Source organism: Cricetulus griseus, chromosome 7 (genome assembly GCF_003668045.3).
Source record: "Cricetulus griseus strain 17A/GY chromosome 7, alternate assembly CriGri-PICRH-1.0, whole genome shotgun sequence".
NCBI lineage: Eukaryota > Metazoa > Chordata > Mammalia > Rodentia > Cricetidae > Cricetulus > Cricetulus griseus.
In genome coordinates this window covers 61,034,243-61,047,708 of record NC_048600.1, presented here as the reverse complement: position 1 = coordinate 61,047,708, position 13,466 = coordinate 61,034,243, and the positions used below count along the sequence as shown (strand labels likewise).

General features: G+C 41.0%; 1 protein-coding gene across 1 annotated transcript in view; it reads right to left on the bottom strand.

Moving 5' to 3' along the window:
- Window positions 1-1,848: 1,848 nt before the first annotated feature.
- LOC100769794 (hepatitis A virus cellular receptor 2 homolog) overlaps window positions 1,849-13,466 on the bottom strand; it is a 31,228-nt gene continuing 19,610 nt past the window's right edge. The window contains exons 4-7 of the mRNA XM_035447358.1: window positions 10,139-10,179; window positions 8,002-8,128; window positions 3,905-3,941; window positions 1,849-2,008 (exon numbers count right to left, since the gene is read on the bottom strand). Of these exons, the coding sequence (XP_035303249.1) occupies window positions 1,849-2,008; window positions 3,905-3,941; window positions 8,002-8,128; window positions 10,139-10,179 (365 nt within the window). The remainder of the gene's footprint in view (window positions 2,009-3,904; window positions 3,942-8,001; window positions 8,129-10,138; window positions 10,180-13,466) is intronic.

Genomic DNA, 13,466 nt, shown 5'->3' with positions numbered 1-13,466 from the left:
GTCGATCTCCACCAGCTTGGATATTTGGGTTGGTGACCACTGTCCTTCTACCAAAGGATCTGAGGCTGACTATACAGACTGCTGCCAGGCTTCTGCCTTCTTTCAGTCAGGAAGCAAAATGAGGGTCCCAGTCACTGGTTCTTCTTCTGTGAAAAACACAGCTCCAGTTTCCTCCTGAATGGAGAAGTTGCCGGAGGCACTTCCCTTTGAGCACACAACAGGCAAAGTTGAACTTAGGCAAAGAAGAGTTTCTTTTATAGTCACAGGACAATGAGGAACCTTTTCTTTTTGTGAAGGAAGGTTTGGCTATGTAGCACTGAATGCTCACAAACTCTTCATGCCCCTGATTCAACCTTCTGAGTGCTGGAATTAATTACAGGTCTGCACCACCATGCTCCCACACAGAAGTCTTAACTGAGGCAGAGGGGCGTCATGTAGAGATACACATTATAGAGAGGCAGCAGGCCCAAAGAGAACCTTAGAGAGACCAGGCACCAGCAGGCAAGACTAACACCATTTTAGGCTGGACACTGTTTGAGAAGCTGCTGACTGAACCCAGTTCACAGGGGGAAAAGAAAAAAAGAAAAAAAGACAAACAGCTAAAAGTCGTTCCAGGATCCCCACATCCTGCTGAATCAGCCTGACAGTGAGGAAACAGACATCTTATCACACTCACCAGATATCCTAATAGGTCACCAGATGCTCTAATGGAAATTTCCAAATGCTTACTTAACCCCAGGGCCAATGGATACAGGAAGCACACTCCCAAGGCCTGCACTCCCCTAGCTTGTGGTTTTCCCTTTATAAGCTCACTTCCCTGCTGGTTCCAGGCATTTCTCTCACTCACTGCATGGGAGTGCTGCTGGGAGGCCCCCCCCCCAACTCAAGTTTGGTTTTTGTTTTGTTTTGTTTTGTTTTGTTTTTTTATTTTTTATAAATTTGAATTACAAACAAGATTGAATTACATGACAATCCCAGTTCCCATCAAGTTTGTTTTTTTAATAAACCCCTGTATGTGGTGGTCGTGTTCGGGGCATCCCATGTCCTGGGCTTAATAACTTCATTATTGTCTAGTCCTGTTCTGAGCCTTCCTTCTTTTATTTCTTTCATGTGTGTGTGTGTGTGTGTGTGCGCGCGCGCGCACATGCGAGAACTGCAGGTACATTCACATATGTGTGTGAAGACCAGAAGACAACCTCTATTATCTTTCCTCAGGAATACAGTCCACATGGTAGGTTGGTTTGTTTGTTTGTTTGTTTGTTTGTTTGTTTGTTTGTTTCTCTTTTGTTTTTAACACAAAGGCTCAACATCATAGCTCAGGCTGGTCTTGAACTCATGATCCTCCTGCATCAGTCTCCCAAGTTATGTAATTATAGGCATCTGTCACCTGGCTCTTTCTTAATCTTTCGTGTCAGAAATCTCTAGAAAAACCAGTGGCCACTTTAGATTGCCTGCATCCACAGAGATTTGCACCCATGTATCTTAGCCTAATATTCCCCTATTTGTTCAGGAGCTTTGTGGACATATCACAATCCTGAATGTCCCAGTGCTCCGGAGACTAAGCACTTCTAATGTTTGAAAGCACATGTGAGCTTCAACACCCATGATTAGCAGTCTCTCGGGGTTGGGAGATCCTATCCCTGAACTCCGAGGTAATGGTGCATTTCAATATAGCATAAGTTGAATCCCCTTGTGAACTAATTATCCCTGGGAAACAGGAACACTTTTCTGGGTGGCTGTGGACAGAAATGCCAAACTTTTCAGGTGGCATATCTCATAGTTTTCAGAAAGGAAAATACCAAAGTCAGAAATGAAGGGGAGCCTTAAAAAGTGACAGCCCAGAGATGGTCAGGATGGCTGCCCATTGCTGGCATAACAGTAGTACTCATTTGAATTCTGCATTTCGTAGATGTTTTCCTCGATGGTATAGATGTTTTCCTCAGATCGATTCCTGCCTGCTCCTGCATTCGCTATCCCCACTGGAGGGAGGTTGGCCAGTGTGATGAGACTGTAAAAATGAAATGCTGCAGTTGATAGAAGGATGACCAGAATGACCATAGAATAGATATCAGAGAATAGAGTTAAAAAAGTAACCTTCACTGATGACAACAGCCAATTGATACTCATGACCCTTCACTGGATGCTCCCTGAAGGAAACCCTGGCAGTAATGTGGGGGACAATTAAGGACATGTAACTACTCTTAATTTTCTTAGGGATGTAAACCATAGATCCCTAGTCTTAGGAGTTGTAGGCTGAAGTGTTTGGAATGTGTCCAGACACCTGCAACATACTCAAAGTGGTTGAGAGAAACCCCAGAGCTTACTGAGAACTAGTCAACACAGGTGTTCCAAGTGTCAAATAGGAGTTGAAGGTGAAGTGCTTTCATGTCCCTTGCACTGTTGTTTCAACTCTCTGTGAGCTCCAACAGTTTGAAAAGGAAGAAGAAGGTGTGAATGTGTTAGAAACACACTCAGACTGGGGTTGGAATTCTGTGTTTCTTCCCAAAATCATGACTTGGGTGACCTCATGTGTTTGTTCATTTGTTGGTTTGTTTGTGGTTGGTTGGTTGCTCATTTGGGTGGGGTTTTAAAAAATGTTTTTAGTACTATTGTACAAAATATGGATTTCATGACAACTTTTTTATAGCTATATATATTATGTACCTTGCTCAGATTCACACAGCTCATCATCTCTTGTGCCCCTCCTCCTGTTCCCAAATAGTCTTCCATCATTTTCATGTTATGTATGTATATATATTTTAATTCAAGACAGTTACACACTGTCCTGTGCATCTGTAGACTACAACAGTGAACAAAATACATATATCCATAGATGTTACACTTTAGTAAACCTTGTGCCTCAGTTTCCTCAACTCTAGAAATGGGAATAGCAAGCGAGAGCCCTGCAGCAGGACTGCTGTCAGGAGCCCTGGATCATCCATTCATCAGAGCTGATCACTGGTGTTTATCAGATGCTGTGCTGGAGTTACAGTAGTCAAACACAGCACTCTAGTTCCTGGTTAGTTATAGGTTTACCATTACAGGAAGAGCTAAATATTGAGCACATTGTTTCACGGATAGTGAATCGATGCCTGTCGGCATTACCTATGAATATCATGTTTCCAGTTTCACTTCTAATGAAGAATAATGGTGCTGATAATTAAATACTGTGTTTGGATTTGTATGACTTTTCACTTTATATTACTTTGTCTTTGAAATTCTGAAATAAGAGGTTGTTCCTACATTCAGCAGATATTTTCCCTTGAAATACATTTCAATTTTTCATGTGTGAAATCTTACTGAAACTATAAAATGTGTGTGTGTGTGTGTGTGTGTGTGTGTGTGTGTGTGTGTGTGTGTGCGGTCAGGAGTGAAGTAATGATGAGGGTCACCTGAAGAGCTTTGAGAGCGATATCACCTCGGGCTCCGCCCCCAACATCCTGATTCATTTCCTTTAGGTATGTCCCATATCAGCAATATTAGTGTCCAGGTCATCCTACCACACTGTCACAGTAGGAAATGCCCAGGCAGGGCTATAAAAACCCCAGCCATAGTGGCTTGAGATTTGTTTTTTGTTGAAGTTGTTTTGGTTTGGTTTGTTTCTCTCTCTCATTTTGCTAACACCATGAAAATAGTAAAACACTCAATCAGTTAAAGGTTCAGGTCACTGAAAATTAGAGATAAGTAAGTATTGTTAGTAATAAGATGGCAAATTATACACCTCAGCTTGAGAACTGAGGAAGCTAAATGTACAGGAGGGCAGCTGTACATTGTTCATCTCATAAACAAAGGAAATCTAAGCTAAGATTTCAAAGCTCCGAGTAAGAACTTCTCAGAGGAAGAATAAAATCATATGATAGTAGGGGGTCCTCAATAACCTTTTCCTTCTTCCAATCATTCTTACCTTGAATTCTGTAACTTCTTTTTCTTATAAGAATACCCTAGGAAAAGGTGGAAGAGAAAGCAATTAATGTTTTCCTAAGATAATTTGAAATAAGAAATAAAATGGACTGATTGGAGATGAGACTTGCTTGGTGAAATTTGGTCTTGCCTTAGAACAAATTAAACCTACCTACCAGTAATGTCTTGGGACTATGTTAACAGTAATAATGTAGAACTCTTCCTTAACAAACAGTATGAGAATTATTCTATGTATATGCTGCAGTTTGGTAGGCACCAAGGACACATACTGGGAGTTGTGAGCTCTGACTCCATGAAGCATGCATCTGAGTGTGGAAAGAAGGAAGGAGGAGAGGAAAAGTGGAGGGAGGGAAGGAGGAGAGGAACAACAGAAAAAATGATTTCAAATTGCACTGCATTATGAAACAAAACCAGCATCATACTGAACCAAAATTAGAGAAGGGTAGGCAAGCACGTTAGGACATGACTTTTGAGGTCTATTACAAAGGAAAAGAATGAGTCAACTATGTCAAGAGCTAGGAGAAATATTACAGGAACAGAAAACACTCGGTAAAGATTTGCATTGGTGTCAAAACCAAAACTGTGACTAGAACAAGAGAGTGGCCCCCCCAAAAAAATTTGAGCGGTAAGCTGAGGCTTGGTCCAGAAGATCTTTTTCATTACTACCCCATAATTTCAGCCCTCAGGATGTGGAGGTATAAAGATCAAGAGTTCAAGGCAAGCAAGCAATACCTGAGATCCATCTCAACAAACAAACCAACTAAACAACAACAAAGAAAATTTGGAGGGATGAGACAGGAAGGCCTATATCATTAATGACAGTATGATATGGATACTGTGTAGAGAACTAATTAGAAGGAGAAATAAAAAAAAATAACCAAGCAAGATGAAGAATAATGAAGCAATCTTAGATATATTTTTCACAGAGACTCTGAAGTTAATTACATATTAAGATGTTGAAAGGGAAGGTTCTGGGATGACTTCTGCATTTCTGGCATAAACAATGAGAGAGAGAGAGAGAGAGAGAGAGAGAGAGAGAGACAGAGACAGAGACAGAGACAGAGACAGAGAGAGCGAGATGATGATGATGATGATGATGATGATGATGATGATGATGATGATGATGATGTCCAGGGTCTGACAGTTGGGTCCTGATGCATGGAATATGGAAGCAGGAGCCTTGTTCCTAACATATGAATGTATGAACCTTCAAAGTGAAGCTACCAACTGGACAGAGAGACAAGCTGCACCAACATTACAAGAGTTGAAAAGATTAAAAAAAAATATTTAAGTCCATGGAATATATGTTATAAAATAGAAGGTTTGCAAAGAGAAAAAGTCCAAATTGTGAGGAACTTCAGCTTCTAAACACCAGGCAGAAGAGGAAATATCTAAATAATGGGGAGGACTGACCAATCAAATGTAGCAAATGGTGTTTCCAAAGCCAAGAGAAGACACTTTAGAACAAAGTATGGAGTCTACATAGGGTATTATTGCAGAAATACTAACCACAATAAAGTCAAAGCTATCCATTAGGAAAATGGAAGTAGTTGGGGATTAATTAAAATTGTATCTGTGACTCTTTAAGGATAGAAGTGAGCTTGGCAGTTCAGAATAAAAATATAAACAAATAGATGAAGACTTGGCACAAGAAATAGACCTTTGATATCCTTGGTTGGGATGGGGTTGAAGAGGGTTAAGCAATACTGAAGCATGGGTGGTCATCTAAGCCAGTAGACTATCCACTCAACAGGCAGAGGATTGATGAGTACTTCCCAGCCAGCTTGTGCCTCTTACATCATGACTTAAGTGCAGGCCACCTCATCTGTCAAATTGCTACCCACAACATCCAGGGAAAGTATTATAAACTGAATAGAACATTTTGATCTATTCCTTAAAACAACCCTCTATGTTAAATTTGTCCCTCTAAATCTACTGTGGTTGGTCAAGGAATTCCTACAAACACCAAAATCCAAGGGCACTTAAGTTTCTTGTATAGAACACCGTTCTACTACACACTTTAAATGATCTCTAGATGGCATATAACATCTAGTATGATATAAATGCTATAGTTAAATAGCTGCTACCTTCTTTGGGAGATTAAAAAGTCTATGCATATTAAATATAAATAATTTTCAATAATTTTTGACTTTATGGTTGAGTCCACAGATGTGGAACCTGTGTGCATTGAAAGTTAGCAGTTATATGTGCATTAGATTTCACCCGTGTCTCTTTTAAAGAAAGAATGAACATGCATTTATTAAGCAAAAGAGAGAAATAACTCCCAATATGGGGTAGGATTCCAAGGTAGGAATACCCACCTACCTCCTTATCTTCTACCTAAATTACAAAAGTCCCTAATTTCTTGGTCTTGGAAGAACTGAAAAAGTAGTTCATGTTATCATTTCTCCTGTCATCATTTAATAGCTTCTAGATTTAATGTTCAAGTGATCAGTTCTCAGTGTTTACTGCAGTCCCTGGGTAAGCTCATGTGAGTGTATATGGGGTTGTTTCCTTCTTGGGAAACCCCATTTAACAAAAAGTGGTAGAAAACAATCAGGAAAAGTAAGGCTGATTCCAATCCCTATATTCGTCCATTAACTGTATGAATTTTGATATATTACTTAACATGTTGGCACACTGGTTGCCCAGCCAGATATCAGTTGTGTCTAATATATTTATATGTTGTATATTTTAAGACCTAACCTCCTTAAAGCCCTTGGCAACTTCAGTTCCCAGTCAGGGAGACCAAGTCATCCTGGTTTTCCTCAGATGGCCCCAGCTTTACCAATGGAAGTTCCATATTTTAGGAATTTCCTTTGGTCTTGGGAAAATCTGAGATGGCTGATGACCCTACATAGAATGTGCCTGTTGTGTATTAAGGAGAAAGGCTGTTATTGTGCATTACACTCTGGGATAATGCCTTCTTCTCTGCTCTCAGAGAAAAGAGAATATTTCAGAGTTATGAGAGGGTGGAAGGCTTTGGACTGATGAGACATTTGGATCTTTAGTGTGACAATGGTCTCCAAGTACAATAACAAAACTGAAAACTTTTTGTTTTTTTCTTCAGAGAAGGGGGTCTCCTGTAGCCCACGCTGGCCTGGAACTTCTGATCCTCCTGCTTCTACCTCAGCGAGTTCTAAGATTACAGAAATTTATAATATGACACCATACCTACTTTTATGGGGCTCTGGGGTTTCCTCTGTGATATGAAAGCACTTTAACAACTGCACTACATGCCCAGACTCCAAGTTGTCTATTTAAATAAAGACAAATAGCTATGTGTGTTGATTACTGTGAGGAGAAACCCCAGTTCTGGAATCCCAGTCATGGTTCAGTGTTAAAGAGAGGTGCCTAAGAAGTAACATAGGAACTCACACAGAGAGAGGTTGTGTTGTTGGGTTTCCTAATTAGCACAGGTATATTTATGGTTTAAATAGAGTAGCTCTTTCACATTTAATTGAAAAGAGAGAGTGGAGATGGGAAAAGATAAGGATAGGGCAGAACAGAGAAGGAAAAGAAAGGTACTCAAGTGCTACAGCTCACATGTGGAGGCCAGAGGATAGTCTGAGAGAAGAAATCCACTATCTTCTACCACCATGTGGGTACCTGGGATCCAACTCAGGCCATCAGGCTTGTGACAGGCACCTTAATCCACTAAACCATCCCACCTGCCCCAAGATTAGTTTTTGCATCCAAAGATAAAGCAGTTTTGGTTGTCTGCTGCTCTTGAAGGTCTAGCCTTATATCTTGCTCACAGTGAAACTTGGAGAACTCAGTTGCTCTCAGCAAAGCTCTACTTCCCTCTGCCCTAGACTGGGAAGGAATAGTACTACCTAGTTTATCATAAATGATGACTCCGATGTCTGTAAATCATTTAGCATAGTGTCGGCCTGACACATAGAAACTTCAAATGATCACCAGTTCTCAGAACTGGCAAGTAGTAAAAGGACAAATGATTGCCTAGTCTAACCACTATCAGGTTTACTTCAAAAGTTGTATGTCTATCTAGGTCTGCACTTGTTCCTATGGTAACCGTTCTTTATCAGAAAGAAAAAGGAACAACATCCAGTAACTTACATTTAAGGATTAAAACACCAAAGATAAGTGCCAACGCCAGCCCAGCAGAGACCCCTACTCCGATGTAGATAGCCATTCTAATGGTTTCTCCAGAGTCCTTCATATCATCTGCCCATGTGGAAATCTGCTGGGGGACAGAAAATGGGAGCCAAGCTTGAGATGTCCAGAAATTGGTCATATGCTCATCAAGTCTCATGGTTCAGGAGGAATACCACTCTTTTTATGGTTTCTTGGGATTACAGGAATGATGAAGTCCTCCCCCCCTCCCCCGCCCCCACTGCTCCACTTGATCTGCCTTCTTCTAGACTAGTCTTAGCCACCAAAGGAATGAAATGGGTTAGTTTAATGTTTGTAGTTAACAAGGAAATAAAATACTCCCTTCAGTGCCATAGGTATAGAAGTCATTCTTTATCCACCTGCACCCATTCCTACAGAGACTTTATAGTAGAATCCTATTGTTTCAAAAATGTGTGTTTAGAGGGACGGAGTTCCAGAGTGGTCTACACTTGAAGTCTTTCAAGGAAACCTCCAGTCACACAGAAAAGCAGTGCTGCAAAGAACTTCGACTTTTCAACCACACAGTCCTTGGTTCAAATCTCACATCCCCAAGAACTCCTGTGGAGTTATTGACAAAGTTAGCACAGAGCCTGTTTCTTAATGAACACTCAGTCGGTAGTGAATACTACTGCTGCTTCTCTCATTTATGATACCAGGGAGTCAAATAGATCATCCTTCTGGTACTAAAATATAAGTCCACATTACACCTTCAAAGACAATAATAGTAAAGAAACTTAAATTTAAAAAAAGCCAACCAGTCATGGTGCTGAACATCCTTAATCCCAGCAGCACTTGGGAGGCTAAGGCTGGAAAGTAGCAAATTTGAGGGCAACTTGGACTACATATAAAGACCCTATTTCAAAAACACCAAAATGCTCATGCATATATGGGAAGCACTAATTAGACTCAGTAGGTTATGAACAGCAACAACAACAAGAATACACAAACTTGGGAGGAGACATGAGGGGGATCTAGGAGGGGGAATGAAGTGGATATTATTGAAATACACTGTATTCATGTACAAAATAATCTAAGAATAAATAAAAACTACACTTAAAACAATACAATAAGCAATGAAAACAATATATCTCAGAGGTTAAATCCTCCATTTGATCACTACACATTGCTTCTGCGAAAGCAGAATTACTATGTACAAGCACTATGGGTTAAGCACTAGTGGGCAACAGAAGTTCTAGATGTGCTCTCTGTCTCAAAGAGGGGAGAGACAAGCACACACAATGCCAGGCACTGACTGTGAGCACACTAATAAGAAACTGAATTAGATGAATGCAGGCTTCTAGACACAGTCCTAAAGAGTTGTTTTTATTATCCTTATCTCTTGATTATTGGTATGTGTGTGCACATGCATATGTGTACATCCATACCATGGTACACAACACAGGAATGATGATTAGAGGACAATTGTCAGGCATCAGTTCTTCTCCTTGCACCATGAGTTCTGAAAATCATTTGTAGTCAGGCTGGGTGGCAAGTGCCTTTACCCTCGAGAAATCTCAATATCCAGTCACTGTAGTTTCTACTGTTGGCTGACTTTTTAGTGATCTTTTCTCTGTCTAGTTCAGTACATAAATTCTTGCCTCTGGGTATTCCTGAGTGGTACCTTGTTAGATAAAAATGAATTTTAAAAGTACAAAATTTAAGCTAGGCATCCCAGCACAGGGAGGAGGAGATAGGAAGATGGGGAGTTCACCATCATCCTTAGCAGCATAATAAGCTTAAGGCCAACCTAGACTACATGACACCTTGTCTCAAAACCACAACAAAATGAAGTGGTAAACCTGAAAACAAAGTCAAGGAACCTTCCACAGTGACACATAGTAGTGAAAGATGAATGCTTATTTCTTCTTGGTGGTTTTCCACACTTAGCATGTGCCAGAAATCTCATACTCATATCCTACTTCTATCAGTAACAGGTTTATATGGTCAGGCCTATCATTGCCAACACATGAAAGCCACAGAGTGTGAAGCCAAGAAGGGTAAAAGCTTTCCCACAGAAGGGGTGGCATGAAGGAAGTCTACAGCCAAGCACAATGTTAGCACACACACCAAAGTTACTTACTGTTTGATTTTTAGCATAGAAGGTCCCCAGAGTCTGTGTCTCTGCTACACACACACATAGGAGAGGAAGTAGACAATAGTTAAGAATTTTTTAACTCCAAATCAAAGAAAAAAATTGAACGTATGAGCAATCCTGTTTACTACTAATTGGTCTCCATATGCTCCACAATAATTAGAAGACCAGCAAAAGATACTGATTGCATACAAACCAATCCCAGGGTGATGTCCTTTCACATAGACAATGAACCCCACTATCGGTTAGGTCTTAAATCCTGGACAAATGGCTGAGGTGCTTATTAAACATACCAAAGTGGATCTGGTTGCCAGGTTCTCCCAGCATGCCTCAGTTCCTACCTGTTATAAGAAATGGCAGGTATGCTCCATCCCCTACCCTGAACTCTCTAGCCCAGGAGCTGGGCTTCCTTTCCTATACAATCCAACCCTTTGGGCTATGCCAGTCCTTTTTTACTCTTTACCCTACTGGCCTCTTGGTTTTCTAGCCCTGGCTTTCCCCTCTCCCCTCCGCCCTTTCCTCACATGGCCCTACTCAGGGTCATGTTCACTCTGGATTCTCCAAGATGTCTCTTGCTATGTTTTTCCTCTTATCAACAATAAGCCTTCTCCTTCACTATATCTAGGAGCAGTTGTGTCCTCCTTTAATTTTTTTTTCCCCATTTACTATCAATGTTGTAAGAAATGGAGACTTGGGCCTGGAAGACTTACACTGAATATGTCCTTGGTTTTATCCAGAGGTCTAATGAGTGATACAGCAATCCATTAGCGTTGATAACATTCAGTCATATTCTAATTAGACTTTCAAAGACACAAGTCTTTCCAAAAAGTTTAACCTTTACTCATTGCCAAGATATTTAGTTGTTTTCAAATGAAAACAATTGCTACAGTTTACCAGGAGTCAGGCATTTTGCCAAACACTTTTAGTGAACTCTCTCATACAATATGGAAAAGAACTGTCCTAAAAATACAAACTCAGGGAAAGGGACTCTCATACAATATGGAAAAGAACTGTCCTAAAAATGCAAACTCAGGGAAAAGGAGTGACTGCGTGATGAATTCATCAGATCTGAGTCATCAAAGAAACTGGGAGGGAAATTAATAAATTCCTCAAATTGAATAAAAATGAAATATAACATAACCTGCAGAATATAATGAATGTAGTTATAAGAGGGAAGCTTTAGCTATGTAAAGGCCTACATTTAAAAAAATCAGAGAAACTTGAGGTACAACTTAATAATGTGCCTCAAGGTCTTAGAAAAAGGAGAACAATTAAATCCAAAAATAGCATATGAAAACAATAGACATTAGGGTAGAAATTAATGAAATGGAATCAAAAGGACCATTACAAAGAACCAATAGAAAGAAGAACAAATCAGGAAACTCTTGGCCAAATTAACCAAAAGACTCAAAGACACAAAATTAGAGAAGAAAAGGGAGATACTACAATAGCTAAAACTGGCACTTAGAAAATCATTATGGCTGGCAAATCCCGCCCTGAGATCTGCAGGCTGACTGAATCGGTCCTTGAGGACCCTGGGATCCTGACTCTGCTGAGTTCGCTGGGCTATTCCAGCCCTCACAGAGTGCAGAGAGAGCAGAGGGGAGCTGCTTCAGCCCTTGACTTGGGCCCAACTTCCATCTGCCCACCCTGGCAAACCCTGCCAAGGGATCTTCGACAAGATGACTCGACCCCTGAGGACCAAACAACCCAGAGTCTGCTGACATCTCTGCACCAGTGCTGCTCTCACCCACCTGGAGAGCAAGTGCCTCAGACCACCCTGCACCCAACTTGAAACCCATCAGAGTATCAAAGTCAATTGCACACACCTGAAGAGAACACCGGACCCATACACACCAGGAAAGGAAGTGACACCAACTGTACCCACTGGAACAAGAGATGGGAAGACAACAATATAAGAACACATCCAACAGCAGGAAAACCAATATGGCACTGTAAAGGGCCATGGGCCCTAAACTATGCAGTTTAAAGCCCACCTTTGTAAGTCTCTAATGACCTTTAAAGTTTGCAGCTTAAAGCCAGCTCTGTGAGACTCCTGTAACCTGTAATTAGACACAGTTTGGCCAAGCGGAACTGCTAACTGATTCTGTTCCAAGAAAGGGTCTGAGACTTTCCTGTTCGATGTTCTGGAGAAGACCACAAGATGTTCTGGCTGATAAGAAGAATGCTCCGGCCCCAGCATACACCAGATGTTCCTTCCTGTTATTCCCCCGCTTACCCAATTTCCATGTTGCAGGGCTATATAAGCCCACTCTGAGCCCCAACAAATGAGACCTTGACAGTTGGATAGATGGACTCTGGTCCTTTTTCTTGCGCCACAGGGTCTCCTTCCTTTCTCTCGCCCATGACTCTTTCAGGCAGCCCCCCCTTCGGAACCCTGAATGACTGGACTTGAGGGACGGTTCAAGTGGCGCCTGAACAGGGACACAAAGTACGGTCAAGCTGTCAGACGGCGGAAAGACAGCCCGGGACAAAGAGGATCCTGAAGACGGCTAGACTCGCGCCCTCTTCAGGTGGAGGTAAGGTACCAATCATTGCCGTCCAAATGCCATGGGTACTTTCATTAGTAAGGAGTTGCAATTTATAAGGAAACTCAAGACTATTCAGGGAGAAAGGAGTAAGAGTTAAAAAGAAAGATAAAAAGGAGTAAGAGTTAAAAAGGAGAAGATAAAAAGAAATAAGAGTCAAAAAGAAAGATTTAGTTCATTTTTTCTGTTTTATTGATAAAGCTTGTCTATGGTTGATTTTAACCGGACCAGACATAGCTCCCCAGACCTGGGAAAAGGTTGGGTGAATTACTTCGCCCACAGTGGGGGACTTGCAAGCTGCCCACAGCGAGGGACTTGCTGGTCCGCTCGCTGCTGGCAGCATTTCTTAGAGGCTTGGGGGCTGCAACATACAGCCTTGGGAGATGCCGCCATGGTTGATGGCTAATTAATATATATAAATGCTATTGATACAGCCAGACAGAAACTGTTTTTGAGACTTATAGAAAAGAAAGGACAACATATTTAAGCTTAGAATTGTTCAAATTTTGGATGCTCATATTTCAATGATTGACTATAGCTAATATGTTAAAAATTTCAATTAGGGATTTTTCCTTTCAACAAGCTGATCATAACCTAGGCAAAAGGAGAAATGTGAGACGTATGCAAGTTATGAATGAACGGTGTGGCCACACCTGGATGTGTGATATGATTGTGAATTTATGAATGCAGATGAATGGAAATGCCTAAATTGCCTTGGATATGATTAGAGATATTTACATTGCCTCGGATATTGTTTTTAAAATATC